This window comes from Callithrix jacchus, chromosome 17 (assembly GCF_049354715.1).
Source record: "Callithrix jacchus isolate 240 chromosome 17, calJac240_pri, whole genome shotgun sequence".
Taxonomy (NCBI): domain Eukaryota; kingdom Metazoa; phylum Chordata; class Mammalia; order Primates; family Cebidae; genus Callithrix; species Callithrix jacchus.
Genome location: NC_133518.1, coordinates 58,610,527 through 58,635,593, shown reverse-complemented (window position 1 = coordinate 58,635,593; position 25,067 = coordinate 58,610,527). Strand labels below are relative to the sequence as shown.

The following is a 25,067-nucleotide window of genomic DNA, read 5'->3' as shown; positions in this document are numbered from 1 at the left end:
ATTTAACAATGAACACCGAGATTTATTTTCAAATATCCCTTCATTTGCTAGAGACTACACTTGAGTTACATATTGAACTTGTACAGTATCCTGATACCTTGCCACAAAGTCCAACAAAGCCTTGGTACAACCCTACTTGTTGGTAGGTGAAACCATTTATTCTCCTCACACATATACACAAACACTCAGAGTGAGACAGAGGTCCCCAACCCCTAGACCATTACCAGTCCATGGCCTGTTAGGGAACAGGCCACACAGCAAGAGGTGAACAGCAGGCAAGTGAGCATTACTGCCTGGGCTCTGCCTCCTGTCAGACCAGTGGTGGCACTAGACTCTCCTTGGAGCATGAACCCTATTATGAACTGCACATGCTAGGGATCTGGGTTGCATGGTCCTTATGAGAATCTAACTAATGCCTGATAATCGGAGGTGAAGAAGTTTCATCCCAAAACAGCCTGTGGAAAAACTGTCTTCTGCGAAACCAGTCCCTGGTACCGAAAAGGCTGGAGATGGCTGGAGTGAGAGGACTATTCCCAGAAAGTCCTTAACTCCACTTTCAACCTTCTCTGGACATGGCACAGAAAGATCTTCCCAAGCCCTGCAGCCTTAGTAAGAAGCCCCACATCCTGCTTTTCTTCTAAGACCTTGGGTTACCCTTACCTTGACTTGCTCATTTGAGGTTACAGCACAGAAGACAATCTCTGTGAATCCTTGAGATGGAAACATACGGAAACAGATACCACCAATGACACGGCCATCTTTAATTAAAGCAAGGGTTTTGTGTTTCCTGAAAGAATAAGATTATGTCAAAGTTTTACCTATCCTAGTTATATAAATATACTTTTTGGGGTATTCCTTATTAACCAACTAAGAAAGAGCTATATGTCCTAAGTTTCTATAAAAATTTCCTTCATGTAGACCCTATCTTGCTAGACCATTCTTTTATCTGAACTTTTTAAAGCAAGCTTGCCTGCACAAGATGTCATCGGTACTCCCATCAGAACAAAATATCAGTCACCTAAGAAGTGCCTGGGGTTTACAAATAGAGAACAGAGTATGTGCAGATGTGCTCTGGAACTGGCACATCCAGTGCCAAGGAGGGGTCAGGGAGCAGGAAGTCATGGACAAACATGGTATGTGTCTCTGCAGAGTTAAGTCTTACTCCAATATATCACAGAAACATTATGAAAAAAGTTAAAAATCTACATATACAATCTGCAAAACTCTGCAGTATGGAATCCTTCCCTCTGTCTAAAGCATTACTCTGAATTGTCACAGGCATAGATAACAGTCCCCATAGGCTACTGGGCTATATATGTTCAAATAAATTCAATTAATGACATTTAGTTCTTTGGGGTTTTGTGGATTTTTCTTTTTTAAGCAATGGATTTTCAAAGTTAACCTGTCTTATATCCCAATAATTGCCCACAGACCTGGGCAATAATGGTACCTAGTTAAGATACCAAAACCAATATTTTGACTATGAAAAAAAGTAGAACATCTTAGTGTTTACGACCTCTCACTGCTATAAAGAATGAAGCACAGGACAGTCATCAGCGATGGAATATAACGCTTATTATTAACAAGAAAATTTATAAATTGCTGAAAATTAATCTTAGCACTTTCAGACATAAAAATTAGCCTGGTGTAGTTCTGTATCCACAGCGAGACAGGAGCAGCAGTATTCGGTGGATGACTATGGCTGACTTTCACTATCTAAGCAGTTCCTCTTTCATTTAAAAAGGAAATGAGGAAGAAGGCACAGAAAGTACCACTTACGGGTCAAAGACAAGCCGTGTGATGTATTCTTTTGGCATTCGGGGCAGCTGGTGGGAGAAAACGTTCTGAAGTCCGACCAGCCACATCAGGATCTTCTTGTTTGGTTTCTGGTTGAGGGAATTGCCAACTACGTGGAATTCAATTACACCCCTGCGTTCTTCCAACCTGGCCGCCTCATCCCTGGCTGAATGTGCTGACAGAAAATTGGTCTGAGATGCAAGAGACAGGAAAAAATTACACAGAGGATTCTCTCAAGACCGTGGGGATGGGACACATCCAAGCTTCTCTTCTTTGTTCTAATAAGATACACATTTGTGGATTCTCAGAGTCCTACATACACACGTGTGCACACACATATACACAGAGACACATACACGTACAAGTTATAAAGACAAGATAGAAAAGGCAGGTAAAGCATTTTGAGAAACTGGAGTATGACATGTGTACATGGATGACATTCAGTATAGATTAGGGGCCAGCAAACTTTGCTGTGAAGGGCCAGAGAGAAAATATTTTAGACGTTGTGAGCCACAAGGTCTTTGCCACAACTACTCCTTCTGCTGCTACAATGCAAAGGCATCCACAGACAACATGCTAAAGAATGGGTGTAGTACTGTTCTGATAAAACATTATTTTAAAAAACAGTAAGCAGGCAAAGTGTGGCCCGTGGGTTAAAGTTTGCCAACCTCTGGCTTAAAGGAATCCTCTCCAGCTGTGCTTGAAGGACCTTTGGGATGAGAGATCCAAATTCTCATTACAGGCCCAATAGTAGCTCTCATGTATATATTATTTTTTATTTATTGATTTTTTTTTTGAGGCGGAGTTTCGCTCTTGTTTACCCAGGCTGGAGTGCAATGGCACGATCTTGGCTCACCGCAACCTCCGCCTCCTGGGTTGAGGCAATTCTCCTGCCTCAGCCTGCTGAGTAGCTGGGATTACAGGCATGCACCACCATGTCCAGCTAATTTTTGTATTTTTAGTAGAGACGGGGTTTCACCATGTTGACCAGGATGGTCTCCATCTCTTGACCTTGTGATCCACCTGCCTCGGCCTCCCCAAGTGCTAGGATTATAGGCGTGAGCCACTGCGCCCAGCCTCATATATATATTCTTTACACCTCTTTTTAAAGAACAGTTTTCTTTCCAGAGAATATCTACTAACCTACACTCAACCATGGCTAGAAGCACAGCCATGTGCCAGCACTTTGTACTCCCCCTCTTATTTAATCTACCCAGTGGTTTGCAAGTAAATGCTCCACAAACAGCTCTTAAGGGAAGGAAAGCCCTAACTGGCGGCACTTCATCTCATTACTCCAGAACTGGCTATCCAGGTAACCAGGTGCTACTGTGGTCAATTTCAAGCTACCAACATATGGAGCAACCAGCTCACAAAATTTCTGAATACTTAACAATTTTCTTGTGCATTCCAGTACAAGCCAGCTCCAGTACACTAGTAAATATTAATATATCTAAAATATTTTGAAATGTGTGACTGCATCCTGATGCGGTTTGAATGTGTGCCTTCTCCAAATCTCATGTTGAAATGTAATCTCCAGTGTTGGAGGTGATGCATAGTGGGAACTGTTGGATCTTCAGGGCAGATCCCTCATGAATGGCCTAGCACCAGCCCCTTGTTGATGAATGGGTTCTTGCTCAGATAGCTCCTATGAACTTTGGTGGTTTAAAGGGGTCTGGCTCCTCTTTCTCATTCTCTTGTTCCCTCTCTATGTGATGTTCCTGCTCCCACTTCACCCTGTACCATGAGTAAAAGTTCCCTGAGGCCTCACCAGAAGCTGAGCAGATGCTGGCGCCACTCTTGTACAGTCTGCAGAACTGTAAGCCAATTAAAGCTTTTAAAAAACAACAACAACAAATTACCCAGTCTCAGGGATTCCTTTGTAGCCATGTAACAGACTAGAGCAAATCCCCATTTTATAGCTGAAAAAACTAAACTCAGCTAATCTGTAAAGTTACTAAATCCCTAAAAAACGATAGTCTTAAACCCTCACAGACTGGATATCTAGAAGGAAATGGGAAGATCAATTTTATGAAGAGATCTTTCTATTATAACATTCTGGTTCTCTGAAGTATCTCAATATCATAAAATAAATACTTAAGGAAACATGACAAATTGAAAATTAACACTATAATATAATTTCTAAGCCATTTCTATATTTCCTGGAAGCTGTCAGAAATGTCTTAAGACAGATATGTCTTAAGAAATGTCACTGGCCGGGCATGGTGGCTCACACGTGTAATCCCAGCACTTTGGAAGGCCAAGCCAGGCGGATCACGAGGTCAGAAGTTCAAGACCAGCCTGGCCAACATGGTGAAACCTTGTCTCCGTTCTCTTGAATTTTTGGTGAAACCAAAAATTAGTTGGGCATGGTGGCAGGTGCCTATAATCCCAACTACTTGGGAGGCTGAAGCAGGAGAACAGCTGGAACACAGGAAGCAGAGATTGCAATGAGCCGAGATAGTGCCATTGCAATCCAGCCTGGATGACACAGCAAGACTCGATCTCAAAAAAAAAACAAAGAAGTGTCATTGCCTTGCATGCCCTTGGATGCAAGGCAATGAGATGACAGCAAAACTTTGACAAAAAATTATTTGCTTGAATCTAATCTTTAGTAAACAATCAACAAATCCAAATAGAGGACCTTATGCAAAACTAGCAACCAAGATTCTTCACCAATGGCAGTGCTGCAAAGGACCAAAAAAGGGCTAGGGAATTGTTTTAAAAGAGACCAAGGAAATGAAGAGATAAGAACTAAATACAATGCACAATCCCTAACTGATCCTTCAACAACAATAAAGATTATAAAGGACGTCATCTGGATATAGGAAAAATTTAAATATGGTCTTACATTAGGCCAGAGGTCAGCAAACTTTTCAGCAAAAAGCCAAATAATAAATATTCCATACTTTGCAAGCCACACATTCCCCATCTCAATTATTCAAATTTACAGTTGTAATGCAAAGACAGCTGCAGACAATAGGTTTCAATAAAACTTTATTCGAAAAAACAGCCAGTGGACCAGATTTGGCTTGCAGGCTGTAATTCACCTACCCTGTATTAGAAAATATTGTAACCATGCTAAATTTTCTAAGAGTAATGACTGCATTGTGGTTATGTAAGAGAATAGCTTCCTTATTCTTATGAGATATAGTACATGCAAAAACAGTTAGGTGTAAAGTATTATGACATGTGTTTTTAATTCTGAAATGGTTCCAAATGGTTCATGGGGAGGGGGGAGAGAGAAAGAGAGCATATGAGAGAGCACAGAGAGAAAGAGAGAAAGCAAATGTGGCATAATGTTAACTGCTGAATCTAAGTGAAGAGTCTATGGATTTTTTTCACAGAATGTTTGCAGTATTTATGAGGGCTTGAAATTTTTCAAGATAAAAAGCTGAGAACGATGCCTTCAACTATGAGATTATTAGTAAGTGGACCTGTGATGTGATATTCATCAAGGGGAATTACCTCTTGATCAGTTGTTCCTGCCCTCTCCACACTGACCACCAGGTTAAATGCAAACCAGGGTAGCATAACATGTTAACTCTCAGCATTAGCATCCCCACTTCTGACAGCTGGAGTGGCCAGGAGAGCAGAAGAGGTCTACCAGCTGGCTGCCCAGGTTTACCCTGCTGACCTCTGGTCCGAGCATTGCTGCAGGGTCCGTGATGGTAGACATAACCTCGTTGATTAATTCCATCGGAATATCCCCCATAACTCGGGGTTTCTTGGCCTCCTCCAGAATATGAGAATCAGTCATTTTCCTCTTTTCTCCTATGATGATCAAAATAAAAGGCAAACAATGGGTGGTTCTAAACACAAAACAAGTAATACATGCCAACTAATTTTCTAAGAGCATTGATGGATGGAGGTCAACTCCTTCTTTACCACCAGGGGAAGGGTGACAAAGGAAGATAGGAAAGAGAACGGAGAAGCTCACAATAACTGCCAACCCAATTCATTCTCAATATTTTCCACTTTCTATGATGATTTTTAACTAGATACATGAAATATTAAGGCACATGTTTCTTCATCTGCAACTGCAAAGGGGGTGATTCTAGCTATTATTAGTAATCTCTAATATAGTCTCTTTGAAGACAGAGAACAAAGTCCATATGACAACTAAGTGTCAAAATGTTCTGAAACTTGCCTTATGGTCTAAAATAAGAACAATCTTTGGTAAATGTCCAGTGTCTTCTTGGAAATAATGTGTATTTTCCCATTTTGATTTCTATAACTCCATTAGCTAAAGCTTACTGATCATGTTTTATGGGCTTCTAGAGCTTTACTGATATTTTTATCTGCTTGACCTATGAATTACTCAGATGTTTGTCTAAACTCTCAGTGCTGGTTGATTTAATTATTTCTCTTATAGGCATGTTAATTCCACCCCCCCCCCACCAAATATATACAGAAATCACTCTGCATTAGGCTTTGGGCTTTATTGGTTAGTTATTGCTGTGTGATAAACCAACCCAAAATGCAGTCTTAAAACCATAATAACTTACTATCAGAGTTCATTCATTCAATGTGTTGCCTGATAGGTGGCTGGTTTCAGCTAATCTCATTCAATCTTGGCAGGTTTGCTCATGAGTCTACACATTGACTGGAATCTCTATGCTGGGCTTGGCTATACACACACACGTATGCATATGTATGCATGTTTATCATGTATATATGTATATATATTATATATTTGAAATATACTATACATTGTTTTATTTTTAATAAACAAAACGATGAATTTAACTTTTTTATTGTAAAATGACATACTTTATCTTTTGCAATGCTTTTTTTGCCTTAAAATGATGCCTCACAAAGTGAGCAGGGCCACTGGCCTATCGAGTGGATGCAATCTCACTATTATTCCACACAATAGGAGAGGCCATGCAAAGAGAACTTTCTTCAGCTTTCCTCATGGGATTGCATGGTAGTTCTTTTCTCCTTTCTATTCTCATGTTTGGTTTCCCAGTTTTTTTTTCTGACATAACATTTATTTATTTTTACAGGTAAATTTTTTAAATTTTTAAGATGTGCAAATCTAATTTATTTCCTCACATGTGAATCCCACTGCTATCTCGATATAACATTCTCCATATAGCATTCTCACTATCTTTAGCTGAAAAGGAGCAAAACAATATAAAGTAACTTGATTGTAGAAGATTCTTCCAGAAATATTACAAATTATTTACTAAGTGGCTTTTGTTGAGTTCTTATCTTTACAACTCTTGTTGTTTTCAGAGACGAGTAACGATATTTTTAGACATTTGACCAGTAAGTCCTCAAATTCCATGATTCCCTAAGAGTAATGCTGCACACTATTTCATAGCGGAGGTTTGTACTTGATATGCCCTCTGTTAGACTGCAATAGTGTTTATGACTTAAAAAAAAAAAATCTGAGGCTGAATCCAAGCTCACTGGTAAAGACTTTCTGCATTGATTAATGATATCACCCTTGGAAGTGAAAGGGAATGATGGCATATGCTAAATATTTGGTATTTCTTAAATTATAAAGTCCTCTTCTTTCCCTCTTTCATGGTACTTCTTTTATTTAAAAATTTGGTCATACCCAAGATTTGTCTGATGTCAAGTCTGTGGATGGAAATGCAACCTTCAAAACATTCTATAACTGCAAAATGCTTCTAGGATTAAGAGATATTTTTGCCCATGCAGTAGATTACATTAATAGCCAAATTCTTTACCCTCTTGGTATCTACACTCTTTGCCATGTGACTTTGCAGTTATTTCTATGAAAGGAATAGACCACATGTTTCCACTTCTCTACCCCTCAACTATGAGTTCAACCATGTGACTTGGTTTGGATGACAGAATGAGGCAGAAGTCAACAGGGCCTGGTGGCTCACACCTGCAATATCAGCACTTTGGGAGGCTGAGGTGGGTGGATCACTTGAGATCAGGAGTTCAAGACTAGGCCTAGCCAATATGGCAAAACCCCAACTCCACTAAAAATACAAAAATTAGCCAGGTGTAGTAGCAGGTACCTGTAATCCAGCTACTTGGGAGGCTAAGGCAGGAGAATCACTTAAACCCAGGAGGTTTAGGTTGCAGTAAGCTCATACCACACCACTACACTCCAGCCTGGGTGACAGAGCAAGAGTCCATCTCAAAAAAAAAAAAAAAAAGAATGTGGCAGAAGTGATGGTTTACAAGTTCAAAGCCTAGGCTTCAAGAGACTGTGTACTTCTTCCTGCCCTCTGTCATCACAAGAAGTATATGTTCTGGGTGGCCCAACAGTCCCAGGAAAATGATGAGAAATACATGGAGCAGAGTTGCTTCAGCTTAAGTGCTCTAGCCAAGCCAAACCCAAAACAGAGATTCTAATCAGTGGGTAACATGCAAGCAAGCCCAGTCAAGATTGAGGGAGACTAGCTGAAATCAGTCAACTCTCAGGCAACACACCAAATGAGTGAACTATGACAATAAGTTATTACAGTTTTAAGACAGCAGTAACTAACCAGTACAGCTAACAGCCTAATACAAAGTGATTTCTAGCCATTAAAATCCTGGACATGCACAATCTGTAGTTGGTCTAAGTCTACCTTTTGCACTCCTTAGGTAATGAAGCTTCTGAGGCAAGTCACAGCCCTCTCTTACCCCTCTTAAGAGCTTACCTGGGTTTGCTTCAAGTCCAGAAGAGGCTTTGCAGGCAGGACTGCTGCTCCCTGCATTTGGCTGCTCAAGGGAAGATGAGGTTGAATTGTATGAAATTGTCCCAGCCACAGGAGGTGGACTGATAACTGCCCAGGCAAAAGGAGAAGAAGGTATTAGATGACTGACTCCTCTCTTAGCAACAAAAAACCAAGTGCACATGAGACCACCTCATTCATACCCAATGCCACAAAGTAAATCACCTTTAAAATATAAGCTAGAAGGAATCAAGATTATAAAGACAGTAGAGATTATAATTCATTAAATAGAATAAAGATATGAGTCCATATTATAAAATAATAAATGAATAAATAAAGAAATAAGTGGAGATGAGGTGAAGCTCTTCCTTATAGAAGAATACCAATGAAGAAATAAGGAAGAAATGATGGAAGTTAGAAAAAAAAAATCACGATTTGGAAGCCACCATATGAAAACTGATTTGGGGAAGGTCATGTGTGTAGGCTTAACCCTGTGAGTATAATTTTGATGAAAACAGGATATTTATACAGCCTCAAGATATCTCCCCACAAAAGTATTTTTTTATTAAAAAGGAAAGGTGGTAATACTGCAGTGGAGAAAGCTGGTGACCACCACCAGAATCATGTGATCAAACTTAACACTAGCAATGACGGGACAAGCCAACATCATATGCCTCCTGATGCAATGGAAAAACTGCTATAAACCACATTACTGAGACAACAGGCAAAAACAGAAGACAGCCTGTAGCTTAGATAACAACACTATATCAGCGTTAAATTTGCTGACAGGAAGCCATACTGTTTTTATGTTAGAGAATATATGAGAAACATCAAAATTACTAAAGGGGCATGAGATTCATAACTTTTAGCTAATTTAGCGGAAAAATATATATTTAGTTTTGGAATTTAGTGGAAGAAATATATATTTATTTATGTTTCCACTAATTTAATGCAACAAATATATATTTGTTATATATTTTTTAATTTATATATATAAGTATATATTATATATCTCTTTTTCTTTTCTTTCTCTCTCTCTACTCCTCCCCTAAGTTATATATATATCTATACTAACTTAGGAGAAAAATATATTATATATTTATATATAAATAAAATATATATTACATATGTAAATTTATTGGTATATTATGAAAATATTTTTTCTCTTAAATTATTATATATATAAAACAGTGTGTGTGTCTGTGTGTGTGTATGTGTGTGTATAAAACAGTATATATAAAAACCTTAGGGGAGGAGGAGAAAGAGAGAAAAAAGAGAAAGAGAGAGGGGTAGAGAAAGGGTAATAATAAAGCAAAAATGGTAAAATGTTAACAACTGGTTTATAATTGGGTAAAGGATACAAAATATACAGGATTTCTTTGTCCTCTTCCGGTGACTCTACTATGAGTTTGATAGTATTTCCACCCAAAAAGGTTTTTTGTTTTTGTTTTTTAGAAAAGGCCATTGTACAGAGTAGGATGCTGCTTTGCTAGCTGTGTTGCTGACTGATAGCTGATGAGATGAGAGGTGATGAGGGGTGCAGACATTCTCAATAATACTGTTCACATACAGGACCCAGCATGGCAGTACAGACAACTGTCAGACAGAATGTCCATCTAAGTTTCAACACAGCCACAGTTCAGTCAACAGAGGACATTCCCTACAGCCAAGAAGGCAATAAAATAAGTAAACTAAGCAAGAGAGATACCAATCCATAGCACTTCTAAGTGAATAGCTGGTAGTTTGTAAAAAATCAGAATATACTGAAGTGCCAAGCTCTATGTTTTTTTCTTCCAACATATAGGCCTTCTGAATTTCAAACCATACTGGAGTGATTCTGAACAAAGAGAAAGCTCTGGTGATTCAGAAGACATCTGAGTATGCTGTAAAGCTTTAGAGCCATCCTTAAGAATGTCATTTATTACAGTTGCATCGATGCACAGACATGCCAATTAAGTAGATGATAATACTCTTCTTTTCCCCCAAGAGAACACACTGCAATTACAGTAGAACAAGAGAAGACAGCCCGCTTCTGCTGGCTTCAGGTAACACTAAAGTGTACAATCCAACTTGACATGGTGACAACTTTAGCCACAGAAAAAAGAATAGAACTCCCACAGGGTCACAGACAACAGCTTCTTGCTTCTCCATCCTTTACTATGACAGATAACAATGTGGCTGGAAGTTGAGCAGACTGAAGAATTTTGAACAAACAAGGGTCAAGGGGGGTTTTCACACAGAAAGAAGTCCTCTCCACAGACCCACCAGAGGAGAACTATGTTGATTCTGCCAAATAACTTTGGTCCCCCACTACCTAAAGAATGAAATTGTTCTTCACTCATTCCTTCCACAACTGTATGCTGTACATTGGCAATGCATACCAAGACAGTGCAATGTAGTGGTTAGAGTTCTGGCTCTCTTAATACAGTGTAACATTGAGGAATTATTAGATAAGGATGTAAAACCCAATTCCATCACTTACAAAGTCTATCTTGGGCAATTTGTTGCTCTTCCCTGAGCTTCTATTTCCTCAACTATATAAAGGATATCATAATTCCAACTTCCCAGACTTTGTGAAAAGACTTAAAAATCTCAAGGAAGCTTCTTAGCCAAGAACTTAATAAATGGATCAGTTATTGTTGTGACAAAACTGGTTCTATGGCCATCAGAAAGCTGCATTCACAGGAGATAAAAGACACACTGAAACAACGGGGCTAGAATAATATGAGGTGAGCATTGTCTAACACAGTCATTCTCAAATGTTGCTGCACATTAAAATTACCTAGGGAACTTTTAAAAGTCCTAATATCCAGATCATACCCCAGGCCAATAACCTCACAGTCTTGGAATGGCACTCAGAAATCAGTACACAGTACATTTCAAATCTCCATGGGTGATTCCATTGTGCAGCCATGTTTGAGAACCAAGGATAGGATATATTCAAGGCTCCGTGAAAGTCTGGAAGAAAAACGATCCAGCCCTTGCTAGAGAGGATGGGAGAACTTAGAAAAGAGTTTATAGAAGAAATGCCATTTGAAAGTTAGGTGAGATCAAACCAAAGATAAAGTGAACAGCACAGGTACAGAGGGAGCAATGCAAAGGATATGTCCAGTAACCAGAGAACTAAATACTGACTGTTCAACTGTAGAAGAAACATGTAACAGGTGCAGACAGGCCCAAAGCACTACTGGTTTTGGACCAGAGATACATGAAATTATGACCTCAGGTTAAAAAAAAAAAAAAAAAAGGACACAATGATGTTTTTGACATGTTTTTGGTAATGAGCTCAAACAATAAGAGAATGAGTCAAATAAAATTATTCATTCACTAGTACTTTGGTTTGTAGGGATTTAGTTATATTTATATTTAAATTTGAACTCTAGATGAAAACCTTTTTAAAAAATCACCTCTCAAATGCATTATGCTGAGTTAAAGTTGTCAGTCTCAAAAAGCCATCTACTGTATGATTCCACTCATGTGACATTCTGGAAAAGGCAAAACTATAGGAACAAAAAAACTGATCACTGCTTGCCAGAGCTGGAGGTAGGAGTGTGAATGCACTACAGAGAGGTACAAGAGCATCCATCTGGAGGGATGCCTCTATTCTGTATTTTGATGGTAACTAATGGTGATTACTCAAGTATCTGTGTTTGTCAAAACACAGCAGAGTGAAAAGAGTACATATTTTACTATATATATAAATTATACTTCAATTTTGTTTTTAAAGCAAGAATAATTTTTTTCTTTGCTGAAGGCATTAGAAGCAATACTCACACATTGTTACACATTGACCTAGAGCACTACAAAAAACTCTCGACATCAAAATTCTGCATCCTGTCTTTCCCCATGACCAGATATAAACTATTTTGGCATTTCTTGCCAAACTCTCCATAGAGTCCTTCTAGTGTCAAAGGCAGGAATTCAGATCCTCTTTCTGGGATCACTGTGACTCCAGAAGGCACCTGTCTTCCTTTCTCACAAAATGCCAACTGCTGCCACTGGCTGATTTAAGCAACAGCAAGGATGCCCTGCCCCACAGGGAAGTGTTTCACATCCTGAAACTCAAGACTGCCATCTTTCACTCACTATCCACCATTACACCTGGTGGTAATTTGATGTACAAAACACACATCATAGATTAAGAGGTCAGACTGAGACTTGATTCCTAGGTGTATCTAGCCATCAACTGAGACTGTGTGTTTGAAAAAAACCAGCATTTGACTACAGGGCTAAGCTGTCTGGTATTTTACACCTCCTATTTTTTTTTTTTCTTCCACCTACTTTGGTAGAAAAATGCCTCCTATTAAATTGAAATGCACAAGCTAAGCAAATCCTGTTGTTGTTGTTGTTGTTGCTGTTAACTATTTGGTCTGCACCTGCGTTCTTCACTAATAGAAACACAATTGCAAGACTTTGGTTTGCACCTGCTTTCCTCTCATTAATAGGGATGCAGATGCAAGATTTGCCAAAGTGTTTGCTTTTTTGCTGAATCTAGGCTTCAATTTCCTGATGAAAAACAGAAATAAATGCCTAGTGAGCTGCAACTTATACTTCAGGTCGGCCTTCCTGGTTGTTCTCTGATTTATATAAAAGGAAACTTACCTGTTTGGATGCCTAGCTGGCTGGTTCTGGAAGAAGCTGAGAGAAAATCCTGATCCCAGATGGGAGAGTTTTGACTATAAACTTCTTCTTCTAACATGGACAGAAATCTAGACACAAAAGTAATAGCAATAAGATTTTTTAAAAACTACTGTAAGAACAATAGCCTTAATCATCTGTGGCAATCACCTTAACATCAGTGTCTCAAACCTTCAATCAGAAATATAATGAAAAATTATGACTCAAATTATGATTTAGTTGGGCAGCCCTGGTATACTCAAATGCAGAAATGCATTTATACAGACTTTTATTTATACAGACTCTTTTGACCCTGCATAGCTTAACACAACATAGGATACAGACACATTAATTACATCAGTGGAAATGCATTAATCTTCCTCAGTGAATCTCGGAGCACAATTTCAGCCCTCCATATAGCTGCACTGTCACTATCATTACCATCAAAGAGTTACTATTTATTGAGTGCTTGCTTTGTGCATGCACTGCTCTAAGAACTTCTTACTGTGAATCCTCACATCAACCCTATGAGTTATATATTCTATTTTTATTTGTCACACATGTATCTAGCTCTTACTATATGATAGGCAGTGTTGTAAGTGGTTGATGTACATTAACTCACTTGATCTTCATAACAACCCTATGGATAGAATTCATACCCATTTTACAGATGAAGAAACTAGGGTACAGAGAAGTTAAATAACTGGATCAAATTCCCACAACTAGTAAATGGCAGGATCTGGATGGGAACCAGTGATTAACTACTATGCTAACTTTAAACCAATGGATCTCAAGTTTTGGCAGCCCAAAGAAATCATCTAGAAACCTCATCAGAAATACAGATGTTTATCAGAATAGGGCAGGTGATTTTAAAAGAATAAAAAATTAAAAGAGAAAAAAGAAATACAGATACCTAAGTCCCTCTGAGATTTACTGAGTATTTTTTGCCAATAAATGTGGGAAGAAACAGAAATATCTAAAACCACTAAAAATGGTTCAGAGTGGTAACGCTATCAGTGGTCTTCTTCATTTTTTCCCTGAACCAAATTTTCTTCACTTTTAGAATGAAATATAGATACAAAACTTTAAAAAAAAAAAACAACTTCGTAAATAGGTGGATGGGGAAAGAGGCACACTTTAAAGCCAAGCAGAAAAAGGGGCAGCACATATGAAGAAAAAGAAGATAAGAATGTAAGCCCTGAAAATGCATCTGAGAATTGCAGAGACCTCCCTGGGTGCTGGGAACCTGGTCCCAGCTCTCACTCTGAAACAGTGCCCAAGACTCAAATAATAACTCAGGCTTTAATATGTGTGGTTCTGCTGCCAAAACTGTATGTATAAATCCCCAGCAGCCTTAAATGTTGTCATATTCAGTGAAAAGGGATTTAAAAGGAGAAGTGGGTGGAAGTTTTACCCCACCATTAGTAATAGAGAAGAAAAGAAGGCAGCATTGATGCTTTACCTCCTAGCATAAGCGTGCCAGAACTAAGGGCTGAGGGAACGAAACACACTATAATTAGCAAATATCTGCAAGAAGCAAAATGAACTTGTTATGGGAAAAAAAACGCTATTATGCAGAGTAACTAAAATTTTTCTTTAAACACCATAACAGGTGTGTATGTTGGGAACAGAGGAGTCTTCTTTGTCCCTTGACTCGGAGACAGAATGACAACTATCATCTGAAAACATAAAATGCTGCTTATATGGCAAATGTAACTGATAAATAAGTTTTAAAAAATTGCTTCAATCTCTAAGGAAAGGAGCTTACGTCAGTCAAAAGACAGACACTGAAGTACATGAGTGTGCCCTAATTTCATAATTCATTTTAGGGGCAACATCCAAACGGCAGTTTAAGTGCTTCAGAATCTTCCTCCACTGAGGACAACAAAATGTTCATGTCATGACACTTTCATGTACCGGTTCCCTAAAGAAAAATTTGACAATCAGTTTGCTGAAATATATGTGCAAATACTGGGTGTTCAGCTAAAGCCCATCAGAATTACCCAGGATATCTATCTAAGGTTTAGGATTTGGGTTAAATTGCCATGGAATCTTCAGTCAATTTCTATCAGAAAACCATTTTGTTGTTGTTTTGAACCCAACTTACTGTTATGAATTAAAACAATCTGTCTCTGTAAAGATAGTTTTAATTCATAACAGCAAGTTATGAATTAACAATAAGTTATGAATGAATAATACTATCAATAATAATATCTCAATAACAAAAAATCAAATTTCTCAAACAAAAGAGTGTTTCATCAATCTTTGATCAAAGAATACCTCCTCTCAAATTCTATTCTCTACATCAGCAGATCAGAGTGGCATGGGGAAGGAAGGCTATTATCACACCTAGACAGCCTTTTCAAATTATGCCTTTTACCTTCCCAACCAAGCGCTGATCTAGGCAGAATGACAACCACAAAATGAACTATGTCATTCATTTCTCACTGTTATTGCTCCATGAGAAGTCATCAACTGCACCCTTGGCCTATGTCACCAGCATCCAATCTCTTAGCTTAAATTTTTGGTTCCTAGCATTAAAAATGCATTTCCAAGGCCAATACTGCAACTCTCTATTGCTTTGAGGCATTTCCTCTCTTTGAAAATATTTAAATGATTATTTATGCCTTGGCGCTGTGGCAGATGCAAGAAGCAAGGGGTATCAAAGTATGCATATTCTATAAGAAACTGAGTATAGAGGTTCAAAGGTCACACTGAAGGAGGTCTCTATTCCTCTCCATCCCTGCTTTTGCAGTGTAGTTTCCAAAGAAGTCTACTATAGCTGACACAGGGATGGTTCACCAGTGCTTAGAAAAAGAGAAATTGAATGGGGAAACAAAGCCACTTAAGTTATTTTGCACCATCTCTGAATGACTGGAAAATGCAGCTACACATTCTCTCTCATCCTTCTAGAGCTTCCTGGCAGCTGAATATAAAAAGAAAGCACTGCCCCTTCTATGAAAGTCAGAGACAATGACTCAGGTAGGATAAGGAGGGGATAAGGGAGCAATGGCGGCAGTCAACCCAACATCAGGCGAATAAACGAGCTGAAAACACCCAAGAAGATTCACAAAGAGAACTGAGGGTCCTTTCTCCCTCCTCCTTGGAATGCTTTTTTTTCTATCATTCCTGATCTTGTTACTTATGCAAGCTTTGGCATTGTATTTAGCAACCTCAAGCTCTGAGATCAAAGACCAGCAAAAAACTCTCCCTTACTTTGGGAAATGGGTGAGGATTAGAGTTCGTTTTTCAAGAGGCAGTTTATCTTTTTCTTGTCTTGCTTGTTCCAGGAGCTGTCGCCTCATAACCGTGAAGACCGAGCGAAGCAATGTTCTCCCAAACACCTGTGTGGTTTCGTACCGAGGTAGACTGTCGCAGAACTGTGGAACGTTGCAGTAACACAGCCACCTGCGACGAGAAAAGTCAAGCACCATCAACATCCTGTAAACCCCCAGGTCACCAACAATACCCAATTAGGTTCATCTCATACTATTAACCACAGCAGAAAAAAACTAGGCCTGCAATAACAAGCAACAACAGCCCTAATGCAAGTGGCTTGTCCTTATACCACCACTTGTGTCTAATTCTGTTAAAATCAACCTATTCTGCAGCATCTGCAGTGAGTCCTGGAGTCTAACGGCAGCTGGAATCAAATTCCTGCTGTGCCACTTAACTAGCTGCATAACTTTCAAAATTCAATTACGTTATTTAGCCTCTCTTTCTTTACCTGTAAAATGCGGACAACAGTAATACCTACCTCACTGGGTTCGTGTGAGCATTAAATGAAATACTATATATAAAGTGCATAGTATAACTGGAGTTTCTGGCACATTAATGGTAGTTTAAATAAAAGACAAAATAAAGGAAAAGCTGAGGAAGCCCCTTTTGTGAAAGAATCAGAATTCACCACCTACTCCTTTGAGTAAAATGTAAGATTTATTTAAAATGCCTACACAGCACTCATCGTAGCTTTGGTGGAAAGATAGCGATCTTTGGAACCGTTTAAAACTCAGTCAAAATGCAGGAAGTAGTAAGTTTCCACCATCTGTCGCCTACGTACATTTTTCAGCGACTCAAACTCAAAGTCAAAAATGCACCTCAGAATCATTGCACGAGGCTGGAGGAGGACCCAGACCAGAGGGAAGCCAGGAGTTTTCTTGAGATCTGACCACAGTTTTAGGGTACACTGACAATAAAGGTCATCTAATTTAGAAAGTGCATTCAGCCAACATACAATGGAGAGTGAAAGTCTATTCAAAAACGAACCTCTTTTATTTCGTTTTCTTTCTTTTTTTGAGATAGAGTCTCACTGTGTCACCCAAGCTGGAGTGCAGTGGTATGATCTCAGCTCACTGCAACCTCCATCTCCTGGGCTCAAGTGACCCTCCCACTTCGGCCTGCCGAACAGCTGGGATTACAGGCATGCACCACTACACCTGCCTAATATTTTTGAATTTTTTGTAAAGACAGGGTTTTATCATGTTGCCCAGGCTTGTCTCGAACTCCTGGACTAAAAGGATCCACCTACCTCAGCTTCCCAAATTGCTAAGATTACAGGCATGAGCCACCAAACTCAACCATACCTCTTTTTTTTTTTTAATCTCCCAGAAGTGAAAGATGAATTTCCCAGGACCCAGTAACAAAAATGTAACAGTAGTAGCCATGAAAGGTGGCACCAAACCAGGAAAAGGTCAAAAAGCGCTATTTCACAGATTCGTATTCCTTGAGAGCAGACCCAAATCATCCTTTTCTAGGAAAAGACTGCCTTCCAAAAATCAGACGTCCAAAAATCAGTCACAAATCTTCATAACAGAAGTTCAAATCGTGAGACTTAGGCAATCACAAGCCTATCTGTAAGAATTAGTCATGTCTTTCATGTCTTGGATAACAATGGGAATACAATCTGAGAAATGAGTCAGGTGATTTTATCATCGTGCAAACACTGGAGAGTACTCACACAAACCTAGAGGGTAGAACCTACTATATACTTGGCTCCTGGGCTCTGTGGCAGAGGACCCCAACTTTTTTGGCTCCAGGGATTGGTTTCAGAGATAATTTTTCCATGGCTGGGGAGGAGGAAGGATGGTTTCCAGAAGAAACAAACTGTTCTACCTCAGATCATCAGGCATTAGACTCTCAGAAGGAATACGTAATCTAGACCCCTCACAAGCAGAGTTCACAATAGGGTTCATGCTCCTATGAGAATCTAATGCCACCACTGATCTGACAGGCGGTGGAGCTCAGACTGCAATGCCCACTCGCCCACCACTTACTTCCTGCTGTGCGGCCCGGTTCCTAATGAACCACGGGCCTATGGCAGTCCATGGCCCAGGGGTTGGGGATCCCTGCTCTATGCTGCAAACCTGTACAGCATTTTACTGTACTGAATACTACAAGCAACTGTAACATAATGGTAAGTAACTGTGTATCTAAATATATCTGAACACAGAAAGGTACAGAAAAATTTTGGTATAATCTTACAGGACTACTGTCATTAGATGTGGTCTACTGCTGACTAAAACGTTGTTATGCAGAACATGACTAAATTTTAAAAATAACAAAATATGTCCAATCTTCTGCAATGAAAGATTTAAAGATTTATTGTCCAATAAAGCTTTCAGTGATGATGGGGACGATTCTATGTCTGCGCTATCCAATACAGCAGTCTCCAGCCACTGGGAACTACTGAGCACTTGAAATGTGGCTAGCACAACCGAAAAGTTTAATTTTTTATTTTACTTAATCAATTTCAATTTTACTTTTAAATGAAAACAGTGTAAAATGTTTTCCATTAAACACAACTTGATTCTTCTAGTAGGACTCCATTTAGCTTTGTTTAAAATTTAGCTACTGAAAAGATGTGTGAAAAATACACACTGGATTTGGCCAGGTGCAGTGCCTCACACCTTAATCCTAGGACTTTGGGAGGTTGAGGCAGGTGGATCACCTGAGGTCAACAGTTCAAGACCACTCTGGGGAACATAATGAAACCCCATTTCTAGTAAAAATATAAACATTAACCAGGTGTGGTGGCAGGTGCCTGTAGTCCCAACTACTCAGGAGGCTGAGGCAGGAGAATTGTTTGAACCTGAAAGGCAGAGGTTGCAGTGAGCTGAGATCATACCACTACACTCCAGCCTAGGCAACAGAGCAAGACTCTGTCTCAAAAAAAAAAAAAAAAAAAGGAAAAAGCAAAATAAACGCTGGATTTGGAGGACTCAGTACCACCAAAAAAGTAAACATATATTCTTTTTTTTTTTTTTGAGACGGAGTTTCGCTCTCGTTACCCAGGCTGGAGTGCAATGGCGCAATCTCAGCTCACCGCATCCTCTACCTCCTGGGTTCAGGCAATTCTCCTGCCTCAGCCTCCTGAGTAGCTGGGATTACAGGCACGTGCCACCATGCCCAGCTAATTTTTTGTATTTTTAGTAGAGACGGGGTTTCACCATGTTGACCAGGATGGTCTCAATCTCTTGACCTCAGGATCCACCCGCCTCGGCCTCCCAAAGTGCTGGGATTACAGGCGTGAGCCACATATATTCTTAATAATTTTTCACATTGGTTACACGGTGAAACGATATTTTTGCAGTTGTTTGTGTGTTTGTTTTTGAGAGAGAGTATTGCTCTGTGGTCCAGGCTGGAGTGCAGTGGCATGACCTTGACTCACTGTAACATCTGCCTCCCAATTCAAGTGATTCTCTTGTCTCAGCCTTCCAAGTAGCTGAGATTACAGGCACGTGCCACCACAACTGGCTAACTTTTGTATTTAATATAAAAATATAAAAATAATATATTATTGGACAGGTGTGGTGGCTCACACCTGTAATCCCAGCACCTTTAGGAGGCCAAGACGGGCAGATCGCTTGAGCTCAGAAGTCGTGACCAAACTGGCCAACATGGTGAAACCTCATCTCTACGAAAAATACAAAAATTAGCCAGGTGTGGTGGCGCATGTCTGTAATCCCAGCTACTCGGGAGGTGGAGGCAGGAGAATCGCTTGAACCCAGGAGACAGAGGTTGCGGTGAGCCAATATTGCACTACTGCTCCATCCTGGGCAACACAGCAAGACTCCATCTCAAAATATATATATTTAATTATACATAGACATATGTATAATTAAAAACAATTTCCTATATCTATTCATTTTATATATAGTTACTAGAAGAGGATTTTAAATTACACATTGGCTTGCATTTTGGCTCATATTATAAATCTATCGGACAGTGCTGCTTTAGAGTCTAAAGAGCATGTCTAAAGGAGAGCTCTACAGACTTCTAAGGCTCTAAGACTGACATTTCTTCTGCTATAAAGATGATAGGTTATAAATATTATCACAAAATCATAAAAAGTTACCCAAAATTGTTTTAACAGGTTATTCAATCTTCCAAGGGTAGAAGAAGACAGCATAGATTGTTATTAGCTAGTAAAAATTTTCAAGTAACAGGTTCTCATTCGTTTCCTCAGAGTCATTTTATAGACATCGATTTATACTTTTCAGTTTTTTCTTAACTTCCAAGGTTAATCTTATTTTGTAATCCGTAAAGTGCACAGTCAATAAGAAGGAGGCTGAGTCAGTGTGTGTGTGAGTGTATGTGAGAGAGAGACAGAGTGTGTGTGTGTCTGTGCATGTGTGTGTTTTAACAAATTGATATTATTGCACATAATGAGACAAAAGGAAGGAAATGAGCATGCATGGGCATATGCATTCTTCCAAAGAGGCAACTGTAGGAAAAGATGTTACCTACATGACAGATTTCAGGTCTACCGAAAAGAAGAAAATGATGGTTCATTCATTTTATATGTGTAATAAAGATGGTAATTGCATACTATTTTCTGACTCCCAGATTTTTCACATCATCATGATGATTTGTAACCTCTATGAATATAATTAAACAATGTGAACACAGAAGACCATATCATTGGTCACTGACTTGCTGAACTGAAAATCCTCTGGTTTTCAGGAATAAACTGACCTGCCCTAGTTCACAGGGACTGAGGGCCAGTTACTATTAAAGTCCAGACTAGACGTCAGATCTCCTGTCTACCAGTGTTCTTTCCATGCTTCCTGATAAATTATGTTCTCGACTTACATGTCTAGTAATGAATGCTCAGTGCACACGACAATAGGCTAAACATCACAGAATAATGGCAATATAAAACTGTTTCTCCAGAAACAAGTTAGTTCTAGCTAACTTGCTATGTTTTTTCTTTCTTTTCTTTGACACAGTCTTGCTCATTCGCCCAGGCTGGAGTGCGGTGGTAGGATCATGGATGTCTCCATGCAGCTTTGACCTCTCGGGCTCAAGCAATCCTCCCACTTCAGTCTCCAGGGCAGCTGGGACCACAGGCACATGCCACCACATCCAGCTACTTTTTTATTTTTGTTTTTAGAGGGCTCAAGCAGTCCTCCCACCTCAGTCTCCAGGGTAGCTGGGACCACAGACACATGCCACCACACCCAGATAGTTTTTTATTTTTATTTTTAGAGATGAGGTTTCACTCTGTTGCCCAGGCTGGGCTTGAACTCCTGGGCTCAAGCAATCCTCCCACTTCAGCCTCCCAAAGTTGCTGGGATTACAGGCATGAACTACTCCACCCAGCCACTCTGTATTCTTATGAAACATCTCCCAAATGTGGGAGTAAGCTTTAACTTTCAGAAGTTCTACACAACTCAAAATCTAAGACTAATTACTTGCCACTTTCCTTCAGCAGACTGTTGGTCAGTTGTAGTTTAAGAAGTCATAACCTCTGACACTTTCTTTTCAGGTTATTTCTTCATGGAATTATATTAGTGTACTATCATGAAATTCAGAAACTTCAAAATATTTGCCCACTTTTTTTTTAAAACCACAGTGCTTTCTGGGAGTACATATAATGTACAGTTAACATACACTTATATAAGAATATATAGGCCGGACGTGGTGGCTCACCCCTGTTATCCCAGCACTTTGGAAGGATGAGGCGGGCAGATCACCTGAGGTTAGGAGTTCGAGATCAGCCTGGCCCACATGGCAAAACCCCACCTCTACTAAAAATGCAAAAATTAGCCAGATGTGGTAGAACAGCACACCTGTAATCCCAGCTACTCGGGAGGCCAAGGCAGGGGAATCATTTGAACCCAGGAGGTGGAGGTTGCAGTGAATCAAGACCACACCACTGCACTCTAGGTCTGGGCAACAGAGCAAGACTCCATCACACACAAAAAAAATTATATTTTTCCTTTATTCAGAACAGAGAAGTTATTTAAGCAGTACTACTGTTCAGTCTACTTTTAATTTTTTATGGACTACTTCTTTACAAGTTAGCTCTGTAATGAACACAATCATTTTCTAAGTCCATTCTTTCCACAAAGAATCCTGTTTAACTTCTTAAGTTCATTTTCAGGCTTATGTATTGCAAACATTTTCAGTACACCTTTGTTCTAATTTTTTAGTAACTGCTGTAAGTTATAAGCTGAACCAGCATTATAGGTCCTGAGGTTCTCTTACAGCAACATCAAGATAAAGCTTGCTGGTGCCTGCAGCCTGCTATATTACCCATTTTTTAAGAAGATCACTATCAGTGAGACATCATGCTGTGGTGGTATGTGGTTTTTTTTTAATCCCCCACGTGGTCATGGCAGTAAGGTTTTACTCTGAAACAATTATTGCTTCTCCTAATTTTCACAGGTTGTTCCTCTCTACTTCCCTTTCCTCATCGACATGATGTGATGGTGGAGAAGCAGGGGAGGTGGGTGTCATCTACCTTCATTTCCTTATTTATTATTAATAGGGACTCTTGGTCTACATTTCACCTAGAAATCAGCAGGTTTCAGAACTCATCAGGGCATATTCATTTCAGTTTCTCTCAGCAAGTTTCTCTTTTCCATTGTCTGACTCCACTCTTTACCTTCAGCTGTTGGCTCTGGATGCTGGGCTATAAAGGACTCTTCTGCTGGTTTTCTAGTCCCTGCTATCTTAATTTCTAAAGTGATATTCAAATAACTACACACTCACTCAATTATACATTTAAGGCTTTAGCTTAATAGCCCCACACTGGTGAGTTTTAGAGAACAACGTGCATGGGAGGAAAACGATGATGAGCATCTTCCCAGCACCTGTTCTGGGTAGTCAGAAACTACAGACAAACCATCCATGGAATACTCACAAACCTCATGACACTTGGACCTAAAAAGAGGTCTCTGTAGACTGGTCTGAAGCTCTTGTAACAAGGGAGAGATGGACATGCACCATTCAAACCCAGAGCTCATCCAAACCAATTTTTATTTTTACTACTTCTTAAGTATTCGTAAGTGCCACCAATTTCTTTATAATTCCCAAAGGCTTCCTTGCATTTTTCTTCTGTTTTCTAAAATATCATAGACACTGGGCACAGTGACTCACACATTAATCCCAGCACTTTGGGAGGCCAAGGTGGGAGGATCACTTGAGGTCAGGAGTTTGAGACCAGCCTGGGCAACATAGTGAGACCCCGTCTCTACAAAAAATAAACAAATAGCCAGGCATGGTGGCATGTGCCTGTAGTCCCAGCTACTCAGGAAGCTGAGCCAGATGAATTGCTTGAGTTTAGGAGGTCAAGGCTACAGTGAGCTATGATTATGCCACTGCACTCCAGCCTGGGATATAGAATGAGACCCTATCTCCAAACAAAACAAAAATAAAAATAAAACAAAATATAGTAACGTCTCCCAAGCTGCTTCACAATTAGCTCTTTTTCTTAATGAAACAGTTATTTTCTCTGTTAAAAGTGGCAAAAGTATTCGGGGTCTTGGCTTTGACAAATATTCAGCTTTGTCAATTGTTTACAGATGGAGTTAAAAGATATATATTTTCAAGCGACTTATCGTCTCAACTCTTACTATAAACAAGAGTTTCAATAATATAGAGAACTATTGTTAATGTAAAATCCTAAAATGAAAGATATAGAAATAAAGATACAATCTAAAATATTATTTTGAAGAAATCTGCAATTCCTATAAATATCAATTACTAAGGGAAAATATAACTGAAATTGCATATATTGTAAATGTGGGGAGAAAGAGAGGAAAAGGGTGTGTTACATATGAAATTAGGTCAATGACAGAGAGAAAAGCTTATTTTAAATTATACCATTCTTCCGTGTTATCCGCTGTTACAGAAAATAACCTGGGCACAAGTGGTCTTGACAGGCTATCAAGAGACTCTACTGCCTACTTTAAATCAGGAAAAAAATATGCACTAAAGCTCCCTAATATGCCCTGATGCAAGCTGGATGTGCCTCTGAAACATAAACAGAGAAAAGTTTTAAAAAGTTGAAAAGAATGGATGACCCAAGTCACACTCCTACAGATGAGAATAAATGTAGGTCATTATATTTTGTATGGTACAAGTTTAAGATTCATAAAAACCAATTCTATTACTCTGCAGGTAATAAGCAGTAAAACTAAATTTCCACTTTAGAAGAAAATATGTTAAATCCAAGACTATTTGCAGAGAGTTTGAATGTCCGGCCATAAAGAGATAGTTAGGTAAATTGCGGTAAATCAACTCAATGGACTATAATGGAACCTGTGAAATGTCTGATAAGATGCTAAGTGAAGAGACATAAAGGCTACAAAATTCTATATTTTCTTTCATTATAACTAATGTAAAATGTTATTTAAAGGGACAAAAACTGGAAGATAATATGTATAATGATATCAGTTCTATTACAGTTCTGGAAATAGAACGATAGAAAAATCATTTTTTTTTTTTTTGAGACAGTATCTCATGCTGTTGCCCAGGCTCGAGTGCAGTGGTGTGATCTCGGCTCACTGTAACCTCTCCTGGGTTCAAGTGATTCTCCTGCCTCAGCCTCCTGAGTAGCTGGGATTACAGGTATGTGATACCATGCTAAATTAGTAGAGATAGGGTTTTACCATATTGGCCAGGCTGGTCTTGAACTCCTGACCTCAAGTGATCCACCCACCTTGGTCTCCCAAAGTGCTAGGATTACAGGCATGAGCCACCATGCCCGGCCTAAAATAATTC

At 39.2% G+C, this 25,067-nt stretch overlaps 1 protein-coding gene across 8 annotated transcripts in view; it reads right to left on the bottom strand.

The window, feature by feature from the left end:
- KAT2B (lysine acetyltransferase 2B) overlaps window positions 1-25,067 on the bottom strand; it is a 108,429-nt gene that overhangs the window by 25,856 nt on the left and 57,506 nt on the right. For all 8 annotated transcript variants that reach the window (XR_013528693.1, XR_013528694.1, XM_035278815.3 and 5 more), the window contains exons 6-11: window positions 16,275-16,466; window positions 13,044-13,150; window positions 8,427-8,552; window positions 5,432-5,568; window positions 1,780-1,988; window positions 661-787 (exon numbers count right to left, since the gene is read on the bottom strand). Coding sequence is in view for 6 of the 8 variants with exons in the window: in XM_035278815.3 (XP_035134706.1) it covers window positions 661-787; window positions 1,780-1,988; window positions 5,432-5,568; window positions 8,427-8,552; window positions 13,044-13,150; window positions 16,275-16,466 (898 nt within the window). In the remaining 2 variants the exon portion in view is untranslated. The remainder of the gene's footprint in view (window positions 1-660; window positions 788-1,779; window positions 1,989-5,431; window positions 5,569-8,426; window positions 8,553-13,043; window positions 13,151-16,274; window positions 16,467-25,067) is intronic.